Raw genomic sequence first — 20,131 nt, 5'->3', positions numbered from 1 at the left:
AATCTAGAAGTCTCTTTCATTAAAGCCATTTTACCAACAGTATCAGGGATATGAGAGTAGTCTAATATTTATTAATGCCTATACTGAGGTAGGATGAAACTACCTTTGAAGAAAGTTAGATTCTAACAGATGTGTGCAAAGTAGAAGTGATTTTGGCAAGTGCTATTTTATTTAAATAGGTCTCATTTGCCAATCTGCTAAAGTCTCTGTCTACATAAGGGATTTGTGGAGTTTGTATTAGTTTATCAGAGAGGAGAAGGAGAGGGAAAGAGAGAGAGAAATGGTCACTCTGGGGCTCATGCAGGAAATAGTAAGACCTTAACACCCCTCCTTAAATTCCAGAAACTCCCACTGGGATTTGTTCAGGGAATTTGGCCTTTTGAACACAGATTCAAGGTTATTAGGATGAAATGCATCTGTCTTAGATTTCCATTGTTACTACTGGAAAATTGCTGGTTTTTAAGTCCTTTTCGTAAGTCTGTGTTTATCATTGATATGCTCACCCAGTCACTATGGTCCAATCATAAAGGGTACCTTTTCAATTCTCACCACTCCATGTTTATGTTTAACAAGCTGTTGGCACAACAGTCAGTTTAGCCACACCCACCTGTGCTGCCATAGCAACAGGCTTCCCGCAGGGAGGAGCTGAGCCTAACTCTGAAACCATGAAAGAGCAACAAGAATCCATAAACGGACCTTACAGGATCCCTCCTAAGGTGGGGGGGCTGGGAGGCAGGAATAAGATTGCTGGCCCGTGCAAATAAATGAAACCGTTTTCTTGCTGTGTGGTCGAGACCTAGCTTTTCTTTGCCTATTCTAAGGGCTGGCCTTGCAGTCTTAGTGTAATGTATGCTATGTAGCATTGATGTCAATATTTTTAGCCTTTAAAATATCAACACGATATCTTCACATGTTCCCATTAATTTATTCATTCCAGTGATAACCATTACATTTCTTTTTTATTGAATTTATTAGGGTGATATTGGTTCCATTTGTAAAGCATTGGGGATGGAGCTTCAGTACAGTCTATGCAAAAGTGCCCATCCTCTGAGAGCAGATAAGGAACCCACAGCACCTGCTAGTGAAATTGAACAATGCTTATCATGTCAGTGTGAGATTAGGTCTTCTAGCTCCTAAAACGGCTCTTCCCAACTCTCTTATTTCCCCTTTGTGAACATACCCTCAAACGTTTTGTAAAACGCCATACTCTCCTCTGGTAAGCATAGACACCTTATCCCTTCTCTTGAGGGTTTTGAACCCACATCCTCCCCCAACCTTGCCCTTGAGAGTCACTGCTACTGGACCCCACCTGTCGGGAAGATTTTGTTGAACTTTAGAGTCAGTATTTTTAAAAGATTATTTACATTTTGGCATTGTCCAGATATGAAATGAAATCGATACTGTATGGGATGTTTTTCCAGACACACTATCGTATCTGCCTCCTCACTGATTAAGTTGGTGGAATGGGTTCACCAGCTGTGACCGCCAATAGAAGAGCAGCTTTAACAGGATCACTATCACAGGCTGTTTTAGTAAGTGTTTCTCTAAACCAGAAACTGGGCTCCGTGCTTTATAGCCATTAGCTTATTTGATTGACCGAGTGAATGATGGATTAAGGAAATTTCCAGCTTTATCCGCTTGCTTATGAAACAAAGTGACAGAAGACCCAAGAGACCAGAAGAGCAGAGGTTTCTGTCTTTGAGGGGCAGTATGGAAGGCAAAGGTGCGGCTGAGCTTAGTGTCCCCCATATTTCCTGGGCCCTCGCCTTGTTGAACAGCTTACCTCATTTGTATCTACTTTATTCTCACCCTAAACCCGTGGCACAGAATCCCCATTGCCTGCCCAAATATTGGTCACAAATTCTGGTTTTGTTCTAAACACAAAGAGCTGGAAATGGTATTCTGGGAGCCAGACGAATGCATGCAGTTATGATTTTATGACATGTGTGACTGGACCACTGCTCTTGCTGTTATATGCTTTAGAGAGAATCCATTAGGCTTTTGTAGAAGGCATGTGAACACATACATTTATAGGAATTTCAGAAATATATGGTGGGATATCATAAACCATACTCCGGGTCAAAGCATCAGGCCTCCTTTCTTTAGCTAAGAGTGAGGTGCTCAGTTTTTCAAGGCGTATTTGTGCCCCAACGTGGAGCCCTGTCCTCCTTGACCATCCCCCAAACACCAGGCTGTGACCAGTTCTCAAACCGGCCAGAGGCAAATGAAGCAGCCTTTGTGGCAGAGGTGCGGGCAACCAAGGGTTCTTCTAAACCAACGACTTTCAGTCTGGAGGCTTTACGAACAGGTTTCTCGCGTGCTTTCTGGGAAAACCGATGGTCAGAGCGGTCATAAATGGCCACTATATTAAAGACCTTAAATCGATTGTGGTCATAGAGCAGGATGATATAAAATGAAGCCTGCCATTTGAGACCCAAATGTGCTCATAGCAATGCACCGTCTGCAGTTTAGCATTGAGCTATTCATTTACCTTATCATTTGCTGATGCTCTTCTTGAGGACTGATATGTTAGCAGCTTATATTTAAAATGCTTCTTTCCTTTTCAAAATTTATATGTAAGAAAGTGTGTCTATTCCTGTTCTCCCCTCCCCACCCACTTCCAGGGAGAGGTGAAAGCTTCCCACTGTGCTGTGTCCTATGGTTTGACCTTTCAACTAGACCTGTTTCCATCAGAGCTCTGTTCTCTAGTTTCTTCTGGCGCTCACGCTGGACTATCTTGTAACAGGGTGGCATTTGTACAAGCAGCAAGGATGAGGCTGTCACATGGCAAATGAGCTGTTTATGAAATGTTGATGCATCAACTACATCCGATAACACTGAAGTAACAGGACATTACAGAAACAGTGGGGTAGTGGCCAGGGAAAGAGAGGATACCCCTTGTCTACCAGCACATTAATTGACAAAGGAGGAAGCCAAGAGGCTTGTGGGAAAGTCTTCAGTAAATATATGAAATAAGTGGGCATTATCTGGCATAGCATGTGCCAGACACACCAGGAAATGAAGCAGTGTATTGTAATTATTACTATTTATGGATAAGGAAGCTGACATTGTTCCTTTTGCAGCAGTTTATCTAAGCCAGTACTTCTTATGCACAAACATAATATAATCCATGTATGTTAAAGTCAGGACACTTTAGGCCTGCATTCAAATCCCGCTTCGGTTTTAGTATAGCCTCTCTCTCCAAACCCATTGCCTGTATCCGTGAGACCAGCAGGGAAAATGGAAATCACTCTAGGTATTTATAAGTAGGGGGATTTACTACACATCCATCAAAGCTCATCAAATCATACACTTTAAATAGATGCAATTTATTATAGGTAAATTATGCTTCAATAAAGTTGATGTACAGAAAGACAGAAAGAAAGAAAGAAAGAAAGAAAGAAAGAAAGAAAGAAAGAAAGAAAGAAAGAAAGAAGAAAGAGAGAGAGAGAGAGAAAGAAGAGAGAGGGAGGGAGGGAGGAAGGAAGGAGGGAGGAAGGAAGGAAGGAAGGAAGGAAGGAAGGAAGGAAGGAAGGAGGAGGGAGGGAGGGAGGGAGGGAGGGAGGGAGGGAGGGAGGGAGGGAGGGAGGGAGGGAGGGAGGAAGAGTTGGGAAGACTGGAGAAGCAAGAGGGCATTACCCAGAGCAACTGAGCACACACCCCTGTCCTGCCGTTGGAGCGCTTTTGCTTCTGCTGGGGAAACCACAGGCACTTCTGCAAACTGGGGACTCAGGATCTTCCTCCCTCCAATGCTGTTGAAAGCATTGCAAGCACTTCTAGAGCCCACAGTGACCTGCCTGACCCAGAAGTACAATAGCTTCCCTCTTCCTCCTACCTTCCAATCTCCTTGGCAGGACCTAGGAGAAAGCCAGCTGGCAAGGGAGTCTGGGAAATGTAGTTCCCAGCCTTCTAGCCTCCCTATGAAACAGGAAGAGGGCAGAGTACCTACCAGCTACATCTGGCACATAGCTTATCATTCTCCATAACCTAAGCTACACCAAAACCAAACCATCCACATGCCTGACATTTGCTCTGTTGATACCTAGTCATGCTGGTTCTCCTGAAAGGAATGTCATTTCTCCTCATCTTTATACTTAAAAATACTAATCAGATCTCTCCCCACTGGTTTACATGTCACCTACTTTATGAACCCTTTTGGCGACCCAATCAGAGGTGAAATTTCCCCACCCCTATTTCTTGCCATTTTATTTATTCCTGCTTTTTAGCACATATCACCTTGTATTAAATGTGCAGCTACAAGTCTGATATATTTTACTAGATCAAATTCAACTTAGAGGCAGAGCCTATTTTAAGGTAATCTTTATCTCCTGCAAAGCTCATCAGCAGTGCCATGTACCTAGTAGGTGATCAATAAGTGAATAAATAAATGAAGTCTCTGGATAATTTTATACAATTGCAAAAATGGGTGAGTCTGCATGATCTCTGCCTGTCCCTCTAATTCCATCTGGCAGCTTACTCTTTCTCTTTTTTTCCCCAATCATATTCACATTTACAAGAACCTTCCATACACCAAATGCTATGCTTAATGCTTAAGGTCTTCTGTAGGTTTTTGTAATTGGGATTGTAAAAAAGCTACTAACAGTGTAAATGTCCACTAGATTTTGTCCCTTTTGCTGCAAAAACTATGTGTAGCTAATGCAAATATCACAGTGTTTCTTCTCTTGGCACTTAGGAAGGAATTACTCACTGAATGAACTGTTAAGGAAATCAGTAAGGAGTTTGAGCCATTGAAGAAAACATTTCTCTTGTTTGATGAAGTGTCACAGAGAAAGAAAAACAATGATGAAGAGAGAAAAGCCAAGTGAATTCAGACAACTGTGACCTAATTTAATATACAAACTTCCAGGGAATTCTCCTTTACCAAGTCAGCATAAAAACAATGCTTTAAACCTCCCCATCTAAAAGGTGAGGAAGAATTTTCCTGATTTGAGCTCATGAAGTTTATTTTTATAACTATGAGCAAGAATTTGAAAAGGCAAAAGTACCAGTGACATCCAAATGATTTCGGGAGTCACTGGTCCAAATGGATGAGTTTGCATCATCAGCTGGGAACGCTTGGTTCCCAGAGATGGCCAAGCCTTGTCTGTGAGGACAGCTTGGCAGCCAAATAGAAATCTGACAGCTCTGCCATTCGGGAGTAGCATAGCCGTCAGCAGCACTTGTTCTCATGGAGAGGATTCCATTTCTGCCCCTTGCTATGGACTTGACTTTGGACATGACTTCCCCTGTAAAATGTGAAGCAGTCACTGGGGGAACCACATGCCTACTTCACAGTGTCGCTGTTGGGATAGCCACATAGCATATGTGATCACTTAGCACAATGCCTGATCCGTAGGGAGGAATCAGCTGTCATTGTCATGATCACACAACCCAGACTGACCCAGAGCCCTGCCATTCTCACAGCAGAAGCCACTCACAAGAGGGAAAATGTAAACCAAATCGGAAGTTTATCTCCTCCGAAATTCTTGTTAGCAAAATAATTCGAAGGAATACATTTCCTTATTGAAGAATGAACTTTCCTTAATGAACTTGCCCACGGAGATGATGACGGAGAATAATAGGCAGTGCCCCAGCCCTAATAAACCGCAATTCTGAGACAAGATGCAAAGACAGTAGCCTTGTCAGTCAGCCCCTCAGCTTGAGCGTCTCCCCAATGGTGTTCTTGTGTAACACAGCGGGGAATGGAAATGATGTCCTATTTCCAAGGAGATCAGCATGGGTAGCAGTGGACAGAGAGATGCTATTCTTCTTTGGTACCTTATTTTTCAAGTGCATTGGGGTGGGGGGAGATGGGCTTCTGTGTGATGCAGAGCAGTGACCAGCATGTGAGCACCAAACCTGCTGGAGAATCAGGACACCTGGGGGATTATACTCATCACCAAGTATTTCGCCTCAACACAGAGAGCACTGTTCCGAGGGCAGTGTTTGTTACTTCCTAACAGAGGAGGGCTTATTCCGGCCTGCTACCGCCTATGCCTTCTTTCATAAGACAGGAAGCAGAGCAAGTGTCAAACCTCATTCTGGGAAGGATAACTTTCTGCTTTAGCTTTGAATAACCAACATAAAGAAACAGTTAAGGAGGAAAACACTGACTTCATGTGAAGTGAATAGAACACCATCAGTGACATGGAACCAAAATGTGCTTTAAAAACAAGCCACTCTGTTGCAGACGAAAATGTGCTCTTCAGTTCACCCAGGATGCAAAAGCTCTTAGTGAATGCTTCTTAGCCTTGTCTGGTTTCTGTGAGAATCTGGTAAAGGAAACCCTGTCACCAGAAAAATGCATATATGCACATACCCATAAAAGTGTGATTGTCATTCTAGGTACCTGGACTCCCCTGAAAGCCCAGTAATCTTTTGGTTAAGAATCTCAGCTCTATACTGTAGATATGGTCAAGTTCATGGACTCTGGAATCAGACAAGGCTAGGATTTCACCTGCCCTGCATTTTTAACTTTTTCAAGCTTTAGTTTTATCACCTAACTATGGAAATGATATCATGTACTAAGTACTCAATAAGCACTAATATTGTTATTAGTTAGTAAATATAAAACTTGAGCCTCTCAAAGCCAGAGAGGAACTTCAATTCATTTTCACTGCTACAAACATTTGCCAATGACAGGATTCTAAAATGAGAATGTGGACCATGGCATGGGCCTGAGCCAGAGAAGTGATAGAGACAGGCCAGGTGTGCCCCAGGCCAGACAGGACAGACCTCAGGGTCCTACAGTCTGAGGTTGGAAGAAATTTCAACCACACCCTCTGCTATAGACAGTGACATACAACCCACAGTTGATTGCAATGCCCATTTCACAAAGGGAGACCTCTGAGTCCTTCAGTAACATTTTATCTATTAAAGAGGATGGAGATAAACCAAATGTATTAATAATTTGTGAAATTAAATGGGGATGAGAGAGGTAAAGAGGATATGGGGGAATAAATGGTGATGGAAGGAGACTTGGGATGGTGAATACAATACAATATACAGATGATGTATTCTAGAACTGTACACCTGAGGCCTATATCACTTTATTAACCAATGTCACTCCAGTAAGTCCAATAAAAATTAAATAATAATTTATGAAATTAATAAAACAAATCCCACCACTCAGAATTATTTTGTTAGCCACAGTTAAGCTATTGATTAAATTTACTTAGAATTAAATGTGGAAATATACGAAAGCATTGTTATGGGTCAACAAAGTAGGTTACAAGGCTCCATTGAGAGCAGTATTTTCTGCTTACCAGCTAATCAGACTCTCTTTAATGCTGTGATAAAGAGGTGCAAAGCTGAGAATTAAATGACTTGGGATCAGTCTTTAAATCCACCCTAACCGATGAGATACCCACAGTATCTCATTTCCTTGGGTATAGACTGTAACGGTGAGTCATTACCTATAGGAGGTAAAGAAGCAAAAATATATTTAAAAGGCCCAACCAGCGTGCTCAGTGGTTGAGCATCGACCTGTGAACCAGGAGTTCACTGTTCGATTCCTGGTCAGGGCACATGCCCGGTTGTGGGCTCGATCCCCAGAGTAGGAGGTAGTCAGTCAATGATTCTCTCTCATCATTGATATTTCTCTCTCTTTCTCCCTCGCCCTTCCTCTCTGAAATCAATATATATATTTAAAAGAAAAAAAAAGAAACAAATCAGTGAAACAATGTTCTCTATTTTCAGGCTCTTTGGGAGCTTACCCTCTGCTGTGCTCTGCCTTCTCCCTGATATTTGAAACTCAAATGTCTACACAGGCCAAGCAAGTAACATGATCCAGTGTGCAGACTGTTGGCCAACCACGGTGCCCTCGAGCCTCTTTGCCTTGAGCTAAGGGGGACAGCCCTTACCCAGTTCACCCCAGTGATTTCCATCTGGGAACTGAGCACGTGTTGCCACATTCTATTTTTTTTTCAAGATAAAATTCAAATATAAATTTGTATGTGAAATAACCTGACTTAAATACTGGTAACTAATTCACACTTTCAAAGGAGCACTGTATGGGCCAAACAGACTATCTCGGAGGCACCAGTGTGAGTTTTTGCCCATAGGTTTTGATGTTCCTGGGAGCTCTACCCCTGAGTTATCTTTTCATTCTACAGTCTTTTTCTAGAAAACCTCGTCTGCTCCCATGGTTTAAAGAATCTTCTCTACACTGAAGCCTCCCAGTTTACTGACAGTCACAGCCTCCCCTCTACACTCCAGACTCTACATCTAGCTGCCCATTAATTCCACAACAACACTGGCTTTCGTATGGGCACCTGAAGCATCGCACATGCAAAACTCAACTCTTTATCTATCCCCACCTGTTTGGCTTCCAGTTTCTCCAGTTCAGTAAAAGCACCTGTGTTGCTCAAGAAATGTAGGAGCCACTGTTTCTCTTCTTTTGCTTGTCCAGTCCATCGCTTTTCTGTATATCCTTTTTCTCAAATCCTTTTTTAATTTATCCTCTTATCTCCAGTCCTATTGCCACAACAAACCACCATTGCGTTTCATGTGTTTTCCACAATAGTTTCCTCTGGCTTATCCCTGTCCTTTGTCCCACTGGTCTATTCTTCACTTAACTGCCAGAGTGATCTTTTAAAATATTAAGTGGATCACATCACTCCCTGTTTAAATGCTCTCTGTGTCTCTACAATGCATGAAACCCAAGAGAAGGAAGTGTGTCAAGTAGATAATGTACTATTGTGTAAAATGGACTGAGAGGATTTTTTTTTTTTTTTTTACATGTAAAGCAGTACTAATAATACCTACATGGAAAGGTTGTTGTGAGAATTTAATAAAGGCCACTGTTATTTCCGCATTAGTTTTATATTGGCCTTTGCAGGAAAGAAGGTAAAAATTACATTGTTAATAGCTACTTCACACTCACCTGCAGAGAACCTTCTAATGTCTTAGTGACAGCATTTTCCTTTGTATGATCGCGGTCTCAAAGAAAAACATCTGCCTTGATTAAAGGATAAAAAACTGCTTTTAAAAAGTATGGAGCAGACCAAGTTCAGTTGAAAACATAAGGCACAGTAAGGAATAATTTCAAATGTCTTCAGATAATTTTTTCATGTTTTGAAATGAAAAATGATTAGATAATGTGGTTGATGCAAATGTCATATCATGGAAAGTGAACCCTTTTTTTGCAAATCTCTATTTTTATTGATTTAAATTTACCTTTGCCTTGAGCTGTGCAGGACGTTCCCTTTCCAAAATAGCATCATGACTTCAGCGGCCCATAGTTTTCGCAGTTCCCATGGCCCCTTTTGCTTTTAATTCACACATTCCAGTTTAGAAAACGCTACGGTGAGAATGAATGCGAGAAATCTGCTGAGGCTGGTGGCTAAGGAGCCAGAAGTGAAGGTGAGAAGCTCTCTGAGCAGGTGCAGTGAGCTATCTCTACAGAACTCTAAGTCGGCTGCCTTTTTTCCCTAGATTTCTATGAAAGTCACAATACCACTGTGATGAGCTCTTACCTGTACTTCAACATGAAATAAATTATATCAGTGCAAAAGTTTTATAACCATCAGCCATCTTCAGTACTTAGACATTTTGTTTGGTCTTTTAATTGCCTATTTATCTTGCAGGATAATTGAACGTACAAGAACTTTTGGCTGTAAAGCTGCCTTTTCTGCAGCTGAGCTCCCCTGACTCCCCCGTTCATACTCCCTAGCTTGACTCTGCATTCCAGTCATACTTAACTATGATCTGATGTCCAGCTAAGGGCTCCCTATCACCTCCAGACATCTCGATGTGCTATTGCTGTGCTTAAAAGATTCTTCCTTCTCATGCTTCTGGCTAAAATACGAGTTACCCCGTCGAATTCAGTTTAGTCATTGCACCCTACAGGAAGCCTGCTCTGATTCAGCAAATGGTTATGTAGCCCTCTTTCCTGCTGCTATGACACCAGCACAACGCTTATCCCATTATCTTATAATTGACTAGCAGCTACTGGTCGGCCTGCCTACTGGACAGGAATCATCTCACTCTCAACTACATCCTTAGCACCTAGCACAATCCTTAATACAGAGTGGGGACTCATTATGCCTTGAGTGAGTGGATGATATTTTTGCTTTGCAGAATGTTTGGGAGTAAAACTGGAAAGAAAACAAAAAACGACAGTGAATATGTCTTAAAACTTGAGACAACACTTAGTAGCATTTTTTTTGGTTTCCTCGCTTCTAATTAACTTTCTATGTCAAGCTCACTGCATAAAAAGCTTTGAATACATTGTCTTTACTTCTCAGTATACTGTGAGCATATTCTAATGGAACAGCAAATTCTCTGGAAATGTCACTTAAATGGTTGTAACAAGATGTCCTTTAGAAGTAACGTAGTTCATTCGGATATTCTCTGTTGTTGGACTTGGTTACATGGAATGTTTTGCTGCTATAAATAATGATTAAATGAATGTTTTTGCATCTGATCATTTCTCTATAATACATTCTGGAAATGAAGTTACTGGGTGAAAATTTCACAGTTCTACATGTAATCTATCAAAGTGCCTACCTCAATGTACCCTTAACTAACTATAAGGCTATCTTTTTTAAAAAGTCAAGATTTCAGAAACAAAAAGAGTAGCTCATTTTTACCTTTTATTTATTGATCATTTTTATTATACTCCTCTGTGAATTGTACCATAGTAATCTGCCCATTTTTCTGTTATTCTGTTAGTTTTCTTATTGATTTAAAAGCTCTCAATATGTTTAAAATACAGTCATTTATAAAATTTTTACAAATATTTCCAGTGTGATATAGGCCTTTTGATCTTTTTCTGTGTTTTTTAATTTTTATGCACACTTATCAATCTTTTCTTCTGTGAGTTGCTCAATTGTTTTTTCTTATAGAACTTCTTGCCCTGTTTAGATAGATATTTTCCTACTTTGATATATTTTCTTCTAGCTTTATTACTTTTGTTTACATTTAACTTTTTGCCCCATTTAGAATTTATTTTGGGTGACAGTATGACTCTAACTAAATGTTGTTTTACACAAAATAATCAACTTTTCTAATATCTTCTCTTGACCTTCAAAGAAATGCTATTAAAGATAATTGTACTAAATAAAAAGCATCATCTGAAGACGTAGCTCAGTGTTCACCATGCACTTTGCTCTCTTCTCCCAGGTGAGCAGGAGCCAGCTGTCAGCAGTGACTCTGATATCTCGCTGATTATGGCGATGGAGGTTGGACTATCTGATGTAGAACTTTCCACCGACCAGGACTGCGAAGAGGTGAAATCGTGAAATGGCGAACACAGAAGAAAGGGATGGTAGGACCCATGGGGAACGGGGGGAGGCGTGCCCGAGACTTGGACCAGGCACACACACCTCCGAACACCTCGGCACCGGCAGGGCGCTCTGCTCAAGAACGGTCATGAAAAGCAATATCCAAAGCCCAGCTGATCAGGATGCAGTTTCTCGGTCTCTACAACAGCCCGCGGCCTTGGCAGCTTGGAAGTGGAAAGCTGGTGTTCCCTCCCGGGCCCTTGCAGACACTGAGGCCCCTAACAGACTGAAAGGACATTTTCGGGGCTTCTCGGTGTTCATTTCAGTTTCCCCCAGTGTTGTTTTCTTGTTTGGGAATTGTTGTTTGATTTCCTTGGCAGTTTCTTTTTAAAGACTGTGTATAGTTCCCTGTAGGTCCACTCCTCTGTTTTTCCTTCAATCCACTCCAGCTTTTACATGGCGCTGTGTTTCAAAGCACCATCCCTGCTGTGATCAGTCCATGTCAGTCTCTGAGACTAAGGACTTTGACCTCTCAGCATGAGTGTGCACGGCTTTGGGAAGGGCCTGGGCACCTGAAACAGGCGAAGGCCAGCTCTCATTAGGAATCTAAATTCTTTTCAATGGATCTTAACACTCCCAGCTGCCAGAGACCCCAACACGGAGCTCTGAATGTGCTGAGGCCGCTGCTCATTCTGCTCAGCAACATCACACTGGCTCCCGCCTGCCAGGCTCTGCCAAGGGCCATGTGACATGAGAAGGAAGCTGTAGGGAGGCAGTTTAATTTGTCTGGATCTTACAGTGTGTGGCTGAAATTCTGAGCTCAGAAGTCCCCTCCCGGCATTAAGGCCACTCTCATTGGCTGTAGAACTCGTAGCTGGAACTACGGGGCTAGTTTAAAAACCAGCTACCACCCATTCTTCCTGAAAGCGAACTGCCTGTTGTGCTGGCTCCCCTGAGGCTAGGACAGGCTTTGTTACCTCACTGGCTTCTGCGAGAGATGGAGGCTTTAGGAACGTCAGCTTTGAACCTGGTGTCCACCACCATGGGGGTCTCACCTTCATTCCAACACATCTGTTACACCTCCCTAGCTGGAGGGATGTAGGTGAATCCTTTACAGATTGTTTCACAGGTCTCCCTGAGGGTGTGCAGACACCAAGTGAGGAGGGAGGGAGGAGTCGATGAACCATCTGGTCTAAAAAGTCCAGCACGGGAGTTGGCTAAGTCCAAGTTTCTCCTGACTGAGAGAGACAGAGAAAGAAAAAGAGGCATCTGCATTTTGAAACAGTTATGTTTGTATCTTTCTTTGTAACTATGACAGAAATGTGCTATTTTTTCCCGTGGGCAATTTTGTAATCCATGTAGACTCTCCCCACGCAGATGACTAAGGTGGTGAGCAGTCTCCCTGGACAGCCACGGTCACCTTGTCCCCTGCAGGAGGCTGACCGGGACAGGAAGCTGCCCTCCCTGAGTTCTCTGTGCATCGAGGAGGCTTTTCCCTCTCCTCACACTAGCACTCGTCCAAAATCAGAGTTTGGTCTGCCGTGCGGCCTTGCTGCCTGCTGAAGCATAGAGTGTAGGTCAAGGGACACTGCTGGGCGCTCTTTGCCACCACCTTTGACCTTTCCTACTTGATGCTTTCTACTTAGGTAGCAAGGCCAAGGGAAATGATTGCCACCTTCAGAGATAACCCATCTGTCTGGGAGTCCAGCCCCTCCTGTACTGAGATCCAGGGAGAAATGAGGACGGCGCTGAGGCAGGAGGCGGGAGGCCCAGGTGAGCCGCGTGCTCGCTGGGCCTCAACCTCTTCCTCTGTAAAGTGGAGGAACTGAACAAGGTGGTGCCCAAGGCCCCTGTGGCCTTAGGACCGCCAGTGAGCAGTTGGCCAGGGGATCTATTTGTTGCAGGTAGCGATGGCAGGTAGCCCACTTTCCGCCTTGGAGAGGCAGAGGCGCTGGGCGTGTAACACAGAGGAACAGCTTTGGGGATTTGGCTCTCCTGGGTTGCTAGGAGTGAACATCTCAGTGATTGAAGTTTCCGGCCAAAGGAGGAGTTGTTTGGTTTCACCTTATTCTCAATCTGCCGTTAGTCACAGAGTTTGCCTTCTCTGAACCCCTCAAAGCCTGGTTCTCAGTGTGCAATTCTTCATCTCCAGGTGTTTCCTTTCTCAGTCAGAAAGGGCCTGCAATACCTACTCCTCCTTCTGTCAGCTTGGCCCCAAACAAACTTCAGTGATAACTTTAGTCAAGTGGACTTAGAAGGGTAATTGAACAGAAGAATGCATTGTCTTGCTTACCCAGAGAGAAAATGCCTGTGGAGTGCATGGTCCTCTGACCATGGCTCTCTCTTCCTGCCATGACCAGGTGCAGAGGAATCGATTGCATGTGGCTGCAGCAACCCCTAAAGGGCGCTGTGTAGATGCTGAGGGCCAGGAGGCTCACTGGAGGCCTGTGGGCCTGACCCCATGGAGGCTCTGCCGCAAACCCCCTGAGTCTGCGAGGTTCTCCAGTTACCAAAGGTCTGTCTCTGGAGACTCCTCCTGTAGCTTTTTAAACAATTTTTTTAACCAGCATAGAAGGATGCAGAAGAAATGGAAACAGCCCTTCCCCCACAGTGTTCCTCGCCACCTCCCACCAAAGACCTGGGGATTCCATGGTTCATGGAGGGTGTCAAAAGGTTGGAGAACCCTCTGCAAGTATATGCAAATTGCATATTTGCTGATTTGCATTTTTCTGTCGTACATGTCTAGACCAGCACCGTCCAATAGAAATGTAATGCCAGTCACACGAGTGATTTTAAGTTTTCTACTGGCCACGTTAGAAAAAGTAAACACGTAATAATAATTTAATAATATATTTTTTGAATCCAATATCATTGTCTCGACATGCAATTCATGTAAAAAGAACTCATGAAACACCTTACCTCCTTGTCCATACTTAGTCCTCTAAAGCCGTTGCATAGTTTACACTCGTGGCGCATCTCAATTCGGATGAGCTACCGATTGGACAGCACAGGTCTCCGGCTTCCACAATAATCTCACAAGGTTCCCCGACCCTTACAAAGAAAAAAGGTGAAAACCTACTTACCTCCTCAGAGAACTAGACTCCACCCAAGTTGCCTGATCAGAGGCCCCGAGATCCGTTTGTTTTGTAATGGATAAATGTTCAGGCCGCCCTTTCTGAAATATCTGCTTGGACTTTCTCACCACACCACTGATGTCCATTACCATTTGCTGTGATTTCTCTGACCAGTTGTTTTGTAGGAAGCCACACAAGCCATGTTGATTTGGTGCTGAAACAAAAGGATATCCCTCACTCACTTCCATGGCAAGCCCTTAGACTTGAGCCAAAGAGAATCCCAGACTGGAGTCATCCAATTTGACTCAACCCCTAGCTGTCCTTCTTCCTCTAGGAGTTGCTACCTCCTGTTGGCTGGTCCCTTTGGGAGGATCTTAGCCTGGATCCTGAAGACAGCACCTGCATGTTGATGGTGCTGGGCTTGTCACCCCTTGTTGATGGAGTCTCCAGGGCTTGTCACCCCTGAAATGTCAACTGCACCATCTAGGCAGGGCGAGGGGAGAGTTTGAGATGGTAGAAAGTTACTAATGGCAAAGGCACCTACCTATTCTGACATCACATAGTGAGCATCATGCCCACGGAGGCAAGTCTCCATCCAAAGAGGTTTGTTTATTTTGTCTTGTTTTCAGCATTTCCCTCATTCTGGTGGAAATGTCTCCGGACTTTCTTGGCTCTGGGTTTGCTTGTATGGAAATCCATGGTGCCCGTGGCTATTTCCATTAGTGCTCTGACCTCCCTGCAGCCGCCATGCTTTCAGGACCGAAAATGCTGACAGGGAGCCTAGCATAGGATTCTTCCTCATTTATTTAGTTTTCTTTAGGTGAAACTTCTCGCCGAGCATGCAGAATAAATGGCATTTAGTTAACCATTGAGTGCTTCACCTTGACTGCACACAAAGAAGCCCCATGAAATCAAACTCTTTCAGAAAATCTGAGATGTAGAGTCACATCCTCTATGGGGCGAGGACCCAGCTTTCTGGTCTCAGGGTCCCAGAGGCAATGTCCGGTAGCATGTGTTATGTGCGCTGACTTGGGTTTCTTTCCCTTTTCTGTCTCTGTGTCCATCTTTCTCTGACTGCCTGTCTGTCTGTGTATGCACACCTACACACATTCTTCTCTCCTCTTTCAGAAAAAACCTTGGTGGCTCCAGACCTACAGAGTCACTAATGTGATTACCATCATTAGTGTTGGTGTTTTCTTCTTATTCATGACAACATCTATAGCTGCACTTCAGACAATACCCAGTTTACTCTAAAGGCAAATTAACTTCCTCCTTAAAGGAGCTAGCCCCATTTTCACTTTCATGTCTAATTTTATCACAGACCATCTATAGCTATTGCCTTTTTCTCTCAGGCTTCCTTGCTAGAAAAGTCTCCCAGGCAAGTAATGGCAAGGAAACAACTCCAGAATGCTGTCTAGGTTTAGTATCTCCCACCTCCAGCATCTGTGACCTTCCTGGCTCACCCCAGACCCCAGGAGCTAGGGTTTCTTAGAAAACTGTGTGGGCCATACCGTATCCGATGGTCACTCTGCTTCCTAACATTGTAGCACAAGAGCTTGCTCTTTGTAAGTGATCTGAGAGGCCACCTCTTCCTTAAGACTGAAAAAGAGACACAAAGAAACCAGCTTCCTAACGGGAGGGACATGGGGTTCCTTGGGCACTGCTCTGTGTCCCAGAAGTCCCTCATCCATGCCATTGCAGGGCCAGGACGGAGAGTGCATCTGGTGATGGCAGGCCAAGGCGTTGTGGATACTACCCGCAGGGAGTGGGAGCAGAGGGTGGCAGGATATGAATAAGAGTGTTCTTCCCAATAAATGCTCATCTCCTGGGTTTAAAGCCAACCTGGCTCATGTGTATGTGTGTGCATATATATGTGTGTGCATATGTGCGCGCGTGTGTGAAGGAGTTAAACACTCATGATTGCAGAGGTTTGAATTACCTAAAAACTAAATTAATTCTGAGAAGTAGGTATGAGTTTCTCATCACTTACCTCTTCCCTTTTCCCACTTTGCTCCCCATCTCACAACCCCAGGCCCTTTGTAATAGGAATGATCATTTGTAAAGACCCTTAGATCAGTAGCCACACTTTTCCATGTTGAGTCCTCTGACAGCACTGAAGTGTCCCCCCAAAACTAAAGAAGTGATTCCATGTCCCAGATGTGGACCTTTCACTATCCATCCCCTGAACTGCACAAGCAGCTTGTTCTGCAAAGAACCTGCTGATGTCGTTCACGTCTCTGCGTTCCTCCCTCTGAGCTATGCCTGCTCCAGTGCTTCATCCATGGCTTTCTGCAGGAGTCTCAGTGATCAAAGACCTTCTCATCCTGGTCACTATTGACGTTTGCACTTCCTACAGAGTCCTTCGCTCTGTGGCCACCCGATCAATGTTTGTTGATGATATGATAAGGCAAGTAATTGCATTTCTCAAAAGGCTGCAAGTCTAAACAGCGCAGGAGAAGGATCTGCGGAGAAGGTAGCTCAACCTGAGTTATCCATAGTCGCTGCCTGGTCTTGTCATCCTGAAGGAAGCGGAGGGCTTAGAGAAGCAGGGAAAATGTGGGGACTGTGTGTGCTCTATAAACCAAAGACGGCTCACCATCCAAATGGACACATGCTTCTTCCATTGATCAGTTGCATTGTCTCCTAATGTTCTCATGAAGAAAAGGGAAGGTGTGTCGCCTCATCAAAGGAAACCGTGAAATCTTCAGGGGGTTTCTTTTGCACGCTGGCAATTGACCTTGACCTTTCTAATTCCAGAAACATAAAAACAATGTCTTGTGGCCTTAGTACCACAACATCTTTAAAGTCTACTGGACAGTCCCCTCTTCCCTCAGAAGTTTTAGAGAAACCGAGGGCTTTATTCAACTCAGAATATTGTTCTCTTGAAGAATGTGACGATTTTACATAGCCAAAGAATTTCCATGTACAAGAGCTAGTTAATTAGTATCCCACTCTTTTGAAGAAAATACCAAACGATTGCTGTTAAAGAAGGATGATTAACAGGAACTCTGCTGTCTGCGTTTGTGTTGGTATCTACGGCACTTACTGTTCAGTGGGATGTTATTGTGAGGGGGCAGAGCGCCCTCTGCTGCAAAATCACCATTCTTTCAACCAATTGATTTGACTAGAGTCATCATTTCATCAACACCTAGTTGTTTGCCTTTTATTATCCAGTTCCCTCGGTAGTTGAGAATTTGGTTTATCAAAAGAGAAAGGACTGTTACAAACCCTGAAAGGTTGAAAGCGAACCCCACTGAAGACCTCACTGTCAGTAGCCCTTCCTTCTGCAATATGTTGACAAGTACTGGGCTCTGTTTGTAACAAGAGGCCTCTGGCTGGAATGTTGGTGCAGAGTTATAAGGCAAGGGCCTGATGGTTTTGTAACTTAACTTGATTCTTGTCCAATTGCAAAGGAAGCTCAATAAACAGACTTCTTTCATATGAATGTAGATGGTATGAAATACGTGTTTTTGTATGTGTACATAATAATATATTGACTTCCTACTTTCACATTAGTAATCTGAAATGGTTGTACCATTTTATAATTAGAAAGAAATGTAGGGGCGGGGGAAGGTGGAAGGGCTATTTTTATAGTGGGATGTTGCTTATATTTAGAAAACTTGAAGTAATTTTGTATTTGTGAAACGTTACATTCCATTCAATTCCTGAAAAAAAAAATAATAATAATGGGTCTTGTTCTTTAAAGTACTCATGAGCTGGGAGAATGATGATCCTAGTTTCCAGGGGAGCCTTCCAAGAAACTTGTATGTGATACCCAATTCTGTAGACTGCAGACCATGACCTGCAATTGCCAGTTCAATGTGAAAAGGGAAAAAAAATCTTATTTTAACCCCTCTGTATATAGCACATTATTCCCACCAAAAAAGACATCTGCTACAAAGAATGCACTTACCATTATGAAATAGTCCAACATGGCATCATAAATCCATCTCTAGTAGCTCCCTACTAGCAAGAAAGAAAGATTCCAATGGCTTTATTTTTTCTTTCTAAACATGAATTGTGTTTTTATTGTAAAATGAATGATGTCACAGATCGAATTTGACTTCACTTCCCCAGGAGGTCTCTCTGACCCGTCTGCAGATCATGCCCGTGGTGGTCCCGGCCGACAGTCCCCACCCTCTCCCTATTCAGATCCTGAGACCGAGCTCCCTGGATGATCTGCCACGTGACTCAAACCCACAGTGATTCCTGATGGTGTTTTCATGGGTCACTTTTAATTTGGACTTTGGATTTCTCTTCAAAGCTGAAAATTTGAGTAATGAATTGTGTATCTATTTTACCCAAACATCATCTTCTGTACAAAGTCACGGGCATATTTAAATGATTAGTTAAGGCAATGTAGTTGTTGTTTATTTCCTGTATAAATCTCATTTCTTCTTCCCCACCTCGGGCCCCTACCCTATTCCTTCCAAAGCACTTTATATCTCGAAATACAAAGAAGTTTTAAAAAACGGTCTTTAAAGGGATTTGTCTTCTGTTAGGAGACATGGACTTTTCTTTCCCTTGATTCTATTCTCTGTGTGCTTGGAGAGCATAAACCTTTTGTCCCCTACTGGGAGTGGTGAAATGTTAAGGACGAGAGTCGGAAACATTCAAGCGTACAACACAGCTATTTTTGTTATATAGAAGACTATCGTGTAAATAAGTGCCATTGTGTTCTTATGTACTGGTTTTTAAAAAAAGTGCAACTCTAATGATTGGAAAAGGATTGTGGATTCCAGGAAATTTCATTGCAAAATTTTGTTTGGTTTTGTTTTTTAATAAAATGGAACTAGATGCTGGTGTTTGTGTCATCTGTATTTCCTCACAGTGTTGCCTCTTCTTGAGTTCCAGAGGAGGTCCTGTGGATTTTGGTTTTTTATCTTTTTTATTTATTTATTTATTTATTTATTTATTTATTTTTAATCCTCACCCGAAGATATTTTTCCATTGATTTTTAGAGAGAGTGGGAGAGAAAGGAAAAGACAGAGAGAAATATCGATGTGAAAGAAACACATCAATTGGTTGCCTCCTACACATGCCCAACCAGGGCCCTGGCCAGGGAGGAGCCTGCAACCGAGGTACATGTCCTTGACCTGAATTGAACCTGGGACCCTTCTGTCCACAGGCCGACACTCTCTCCACTGAGCCGAACCAGCTAGGGCTGTCCTATGGATTTAAAAGCCCTGATATTTATAAAAATCTTGATGATGATCATGGAAGGAGAGATTTCAATAACTTCATTATTTCTCTCCTGTAAGTCAAGCACTAGGCACCTGACCTCGTAGCTCTTTGCATCTCGGTGAAGTGATGAAAATATTTTGAACAATTCAGAAGCGTGGGGGCTAACTTAGCTTGCGGTGTGTCATACCGGGACTAAGCCCTATTGTCTGATCCGTCTGGGGCAGACAACACTATGCAGGGTTACACCCAAGGCCCACCAGTTGCGCTGAGTGGCCAGGCCCCTTTTTATATTCACTTGTACATAGCTAAAGGATTTTAAAACAGCAGTCCTTTTGAATTAGCAAGAAATGGAAATGCTAAGGAAATAAGAAAGACGGAGCCACAGCCTGGGGAGGAAGGAAAGGACAGGCCCCTATTTGCTGTTCACTCACTTGAAACTGCCAGGCCCCTCGATGGCCCGTCCAAGGTTGCGGCACAGCCCCTGGAGGCGCAGGGGGGTGGACATGCCAAGTGCAGCGCAGCCTGGCCAAGCCTGCCTTCCACCTGGCCGGGCGCCCCTCCCTGCTGTGGGCTGCACACAACCTGCTGGCAGCCACTCAAACTGCATGGAGGGTGGCAGCCTCCTGAGCTCTCCGCTCCCCACCCGGG

The 20,131-nt window shown here is 43.5% G+C and overlaps 1 protein-coding gene across 2 annotated transcripts in view; it reads left to right on the top strand.

Annotated features, from left to right (window-relative positions):
• RNF150 (ring finger protein 150) overlaps positions 1-19,102 on the top strand; it is a 160,271-nt gene extending 141,169 nt beyond the window's left edge. For both annotated transcript variants that reach the window (XM_036312864.1, XM_036312863.1), the window contains one exon: positions 11,125-19,102. In XM_036312864.1, coding sequence (XP_036168757.1) covers positions 11,125-11,243 — 119 coding nt within the window. In that variant the 3' untranslated portion in view covers positions 11,244-19,102. The remainder of the gene's footprint in view (positions 1-11,124) is intronic.
• Positions 19,103-20,131: the final 1,029 nt, after the last annotated feature.

The sequence above is a fragment of the Myotis myotis genome, unplaced genomic scaffold, assembly GCF_014108235.1.
Source record: "Myotis myotis isolate mMyoMyo1 unplaced genomic scaffold, mMyoMyo1.p scaffold_m19_p_6, whole genome shotgun sequence".
NCBI classification, from domain to species: domain Eukaryota; kingdom Metazoa; phylum Chordata; class Mammalia; order Chiroptera; family Vespertilionidae; genus Myotis; species Myotis myotis.
The sequence above is the reverse complement of the archived record's forward strand: the minus strand, read 5'-3'. Positions and strand labels throughout refer to the sequence as shown.